This window comes from Galeopterus variegatus, unplaced genomic scaffold, assembly GCF_000696425.1.
Source record: "Galeopterus variegatus unplaced genomic scaffold, G_variegatus-3.0.2 Scaffold1322, whole genome shotgun sequence".
Taxonomy (NCBI): domain Eukaryota; kingdom Metazoa; phylum Chordata; class Mammalia; order Dermoptera; family Cynocephalidae; genus Galeopterus; species Galeopterus variegatus.
The window spans coordinates 412,815-416,012 of NW_007727433.1; the positions used below are offsets into that span (position 1 = coordinate 412,815).

The 3,198-nt window shown below is 57.8% G+C and overlaps 1 protein-coding gene across 2 annotated transcripts; it reads left to right on the top strand.

The window, feature by feature from the left end:
• Nucleotides 1-205: 205 nt before the first annotated feature.
• Nucleotides 206-2,793, top strand: MAFG (v-maf avian musculoaponeurotic fibrosarcoma oncogene homolog G). 2 transcript variants are annotated; one of them, XM_008576289.1, is made up of 3 exons: nt 206-874; nt 1,443-1,507; nt 1,601-2,793. In XM_008576289.1, exons 2-3 carry the CDS (start codon nt 1,472-1,474, stop codon nt 2,051-2,053), a joined length of 489 nt encoding a protein of 162 aa, XP_008574511.1. In that variant the 5' UTR covers nt 206-874; nt 1,443-1,471; the 3' UTR covers nt 2,054-2,793. The 2 variants fall into 2 exon arrangements, with proteins under 2 accessions (XP_008574511.1, XP_008574510.1); XM_008576288.1 differs by lacking the exon at nt 206-874 and having other exon boundaries at nt 1,364-1,507.
• Nucleotides 2,794-3,198: the final 405 nt, after the last annotated feature.

Below are 3,198 nucleotides of genomic sequence, written 5' to 3' on the forward strand. Positions count from 1 at the left end.
GGGGGGGGGGGGGTCTCCACCCTAGTGGGAACATGTGCCTCTACCTCACCAATCCACACTTTAGCTCCCCTGATAAGGGTAAGAAGTGTCTGCTCCCAGCCCACAGCGTCTGAAGTGCTCTCCAGCAGAAGACTGCAGTCTGGCCTTCCAGCCACTTACCTCCCTGCATCTAACATGGAAAGGAGGGGATAGAGCATGGAGGGGGGTCCTTGCCCAAGGTTCTGGTGGGGGCTGGGCTGAGCTGGGAATCCCAGATGGGTTCTGGGACTTGATGCACAAAAATGTCCTTGGCAGGGCTTCAGGAAGCAGAAAGTGAGGTCGGGGTGCTGGAGGGACAACTGAGTGGGTGGGAAGTGGTTCTTTGGTCCAGCCCCCAGTGCTTTTGTTTTTGTTTCCTGACCCTGTGGGCACTGACTCTGGGCAGGGGGCCAGAGAGCAGTCAGTGACCCAGAGGGGTTGATTCCTGCCTGCCTCCAGCTGAGCAGGCCCCCCAGTGGCTAATTGTGGGGGCCCTTGTGAAACAGCCTGGATGGGGTGGGGCACGGGCGCAAGATGCCGCAACCCAAAGCCACAGGACGGTTACTCCATCAGCGGAGGGGGCGGACGGAACGCTGGAGGGGCCCAGGGCCAGGCTCCTCCCAACTGGTCTGCCTGCCACCTCAAAGTTAGGGGAAGTCCCCAGCCAATCCAGTAAACGGAGCCAGAGCTAGCTGGACAACCCACTCCCAGCTCTTCAAAGTTAGAAATCTCTGGGAGAATTAGGACTCACCAGCGTCCCTCTCTCTGCCTGAATCCCTAGTGAGGACAGCCCCCTAAGCCTTCGAGGGAGCAGGGGCTTTGTCCCAGGCCAGCTTAGGCGAGGCGGCTGTAGGAGGTAGGACCCTGGGATTCACACACACGGGGGTCACTGGCTGGCCCTCACCTGTAGTTGGCCAGTCCAGCCTTTCTGCACCACCCCCAGCAGCTTGGGCTATGGGTCTCCTGGGGCGCTGCTGGCTGGCGGGCCTCGGGGAGGCACTGTGCTGAGTCAGCATGACTCGCCAGAACAGCCGCTCTCTGGGGCGAGCCCTGGGGTTATTTATAAAGCTCCTGGTTTCCTTCTAGGCTTGCCCCTCCTGTCTTATTCTTTCTAATCTCCTCCTGCCCCTTGTCCTGCCTCTGTCTTCCCAGCAGCCTTCATTCCCCTTCCCCCAGCAGGTCTTCCTGACCTCCCACCTGGTTCCCTAGGGCAGACAGGGAGGATCCCCTCTCAGGAGAGAGAGGCAGAAGGGCTTTCAGGTATCAGGGGAACGGGCAGGTGAGGGGTGAGTGCGGGGCTGGGTGCCTGGGCAGCAGGCCCCCTGGGTGGGGTGTGAGGGAGTTGGCAGGGCTCTGTGTGAACTAGGGAGGGAAGGGGGTAGGGGTGGTCTCCAGGGTCCTGACCTCTGCTCCATGTCTTGCAGACAGTACCTGCTTGCTGTGCCCCCGGGTTATGACGACCCCCAATAAAGGAAACAAGGCCTTGAAGGTGAGCAGGCACGGATGGGGACTCTTGGGGCTGGGGTGGCATGGGGATGGGCGCCCCTGCTCAGCCTGTGACCCTGTGCTGTGCTGCCTCCAGGTGAAGCGGGAGCCGGGTGAGAATGGCACCAGCCTGACCGACGAGGAGCTGGTGACCATGTCTGTGCGGGAGCTGAACCAGCACCTGCGGGGCCTATCCAAGGAGGAGATCATCCAGCTGAAGCAGCGTCGGCGCACGCTCAAGAACCGCGGCTATGCCGCCAGCTGCCGCGTGAAGCGGGTGACCCAGAAGGAGGAGCTGGAGAAGCAGAAGGCGGAGCTGCAGCAGGAGGTGGAGAAGCTGGCCTCTGAGAACGCCAGCATGAAGCTGGAGCTCGACGCCCTGCGCTCCAAGTACGAGGCGCTGCAGAACTTCGCCAGGACCGTGGCCCGCAGCCCCGTGGCACCCGCTCGGGGCCCCCTTGCCGCCAGCCTGGGTCCACTCGTTCCCGGCAAAGTGGCTGCCACCAGCGTCATCACAATAGTAAAGTCCAAGACGGACGCCCGGTCGTAGGGATGCGAGCATTTGCCCAAGCGGGTCTTTGAGGGGCCACTCGGCACATGGCGAATTTGGCAGCCCTGTCCCTTCTTCCTCCTCTCCTCTCCCCTCTCCCTCCCTCTTCCCTTCCCTGCAAAGCACAACCTGCTCCCAGGGGCGCTGGGCTGAGCCCCTTTGATCTCCTCGTTGTCGTCATGTGTTTTGTACGTTGGGATTGGTCAGTTTGGCGGTGATGTGTGGTCGCCCCTAACCCCCTTTACACCGAGGCCACGCAGGCTTGGAGTCCAGGATTGGCGCTGTGGGAGTGGACGAGAGAGAGCAAGCAAGTGTGCTGGGCCTCCTGTGTCTCTTGGCAGGGAGGCTCCTGTCTGCCCTGCTCTCCTGGGTAGGCTGCCGGGTTGGAAGGGAGCTGGAGGGTCCTACTCTCTTTAGACTGGGCAGGCAGCTCACTCAGCCCAGCAGGAAGAGATGGGATCTGCTCAGAAGAGTGTCATGTCCTTGAGGGCCCTGGGTGGGTGGGCCGCCAGCCTGGGTGCTGCGGGCGCGGGGCCAGGCTGTGGCGCTCGAGTCTGACGCATTGCACCGAACAAGACCAAATCGCTGGTTGTGAGCTTACGTGAGGGTGTGTCCAGAGTGTCCTGCAGTGGGTCCCGTGTCACTGTTTACATGACCTATTTGTGTGGTTATATAGCCCTTTATTTAAAAGAGAGACGTTCCTTTTACGAAGTTATTAAATTATATGTTTAAAGGCTAAAGAAAAAAAGCTACAGAATATTTATAAGACTGTCTTTTAAAAGGAAAAGTCAAACAAGAACAACATTTGACCATATAAGTGGAAAAGGGAAGAAAGTGATAGAAACTTTGATAGTTTAAAAAAAGAAAAAACACACAAAAAATCCCTTTCTTGTAAACTTACAGACAACTCTTTGTGGGTGTTGGAGTTTAGTTTTTATATACACAGAGTTATCAGACATTATTTATAAAACTTAGTTTAAAAAAAGACAAAAAAAAGTCGAGCCACGAGCCAACTGGAAGGCCGTTCTCTTTGATATCTCTTGCAGCTGTACCGAAAGTGACTTAATCTGCCCTTCCTGCTTCCGTCTCTTGCCGGTGCCGTGTGTCGTCCGTGCCTGGTGAGGTTTTGTGCAGCCGTAAAGTGC

What these genes read in the sequence shown, in the direction of transcription:
- MAFG (XM_008576289.1), top strand. Translation starts at nt 1,472, where the DNA reads ATGACGACCCCCAATAAAGGAAACAAGGCCTTGAAG. An exon ending in AAGGAAACAAGGCCTTGAAG is followed by an intron (nt 1,508 to 1,600) that starts GTGAGCAGGCAC and finishes TGCTGCCTCCAG; the next exon opens with GTGAAGCGGGAGCCGGGTGA.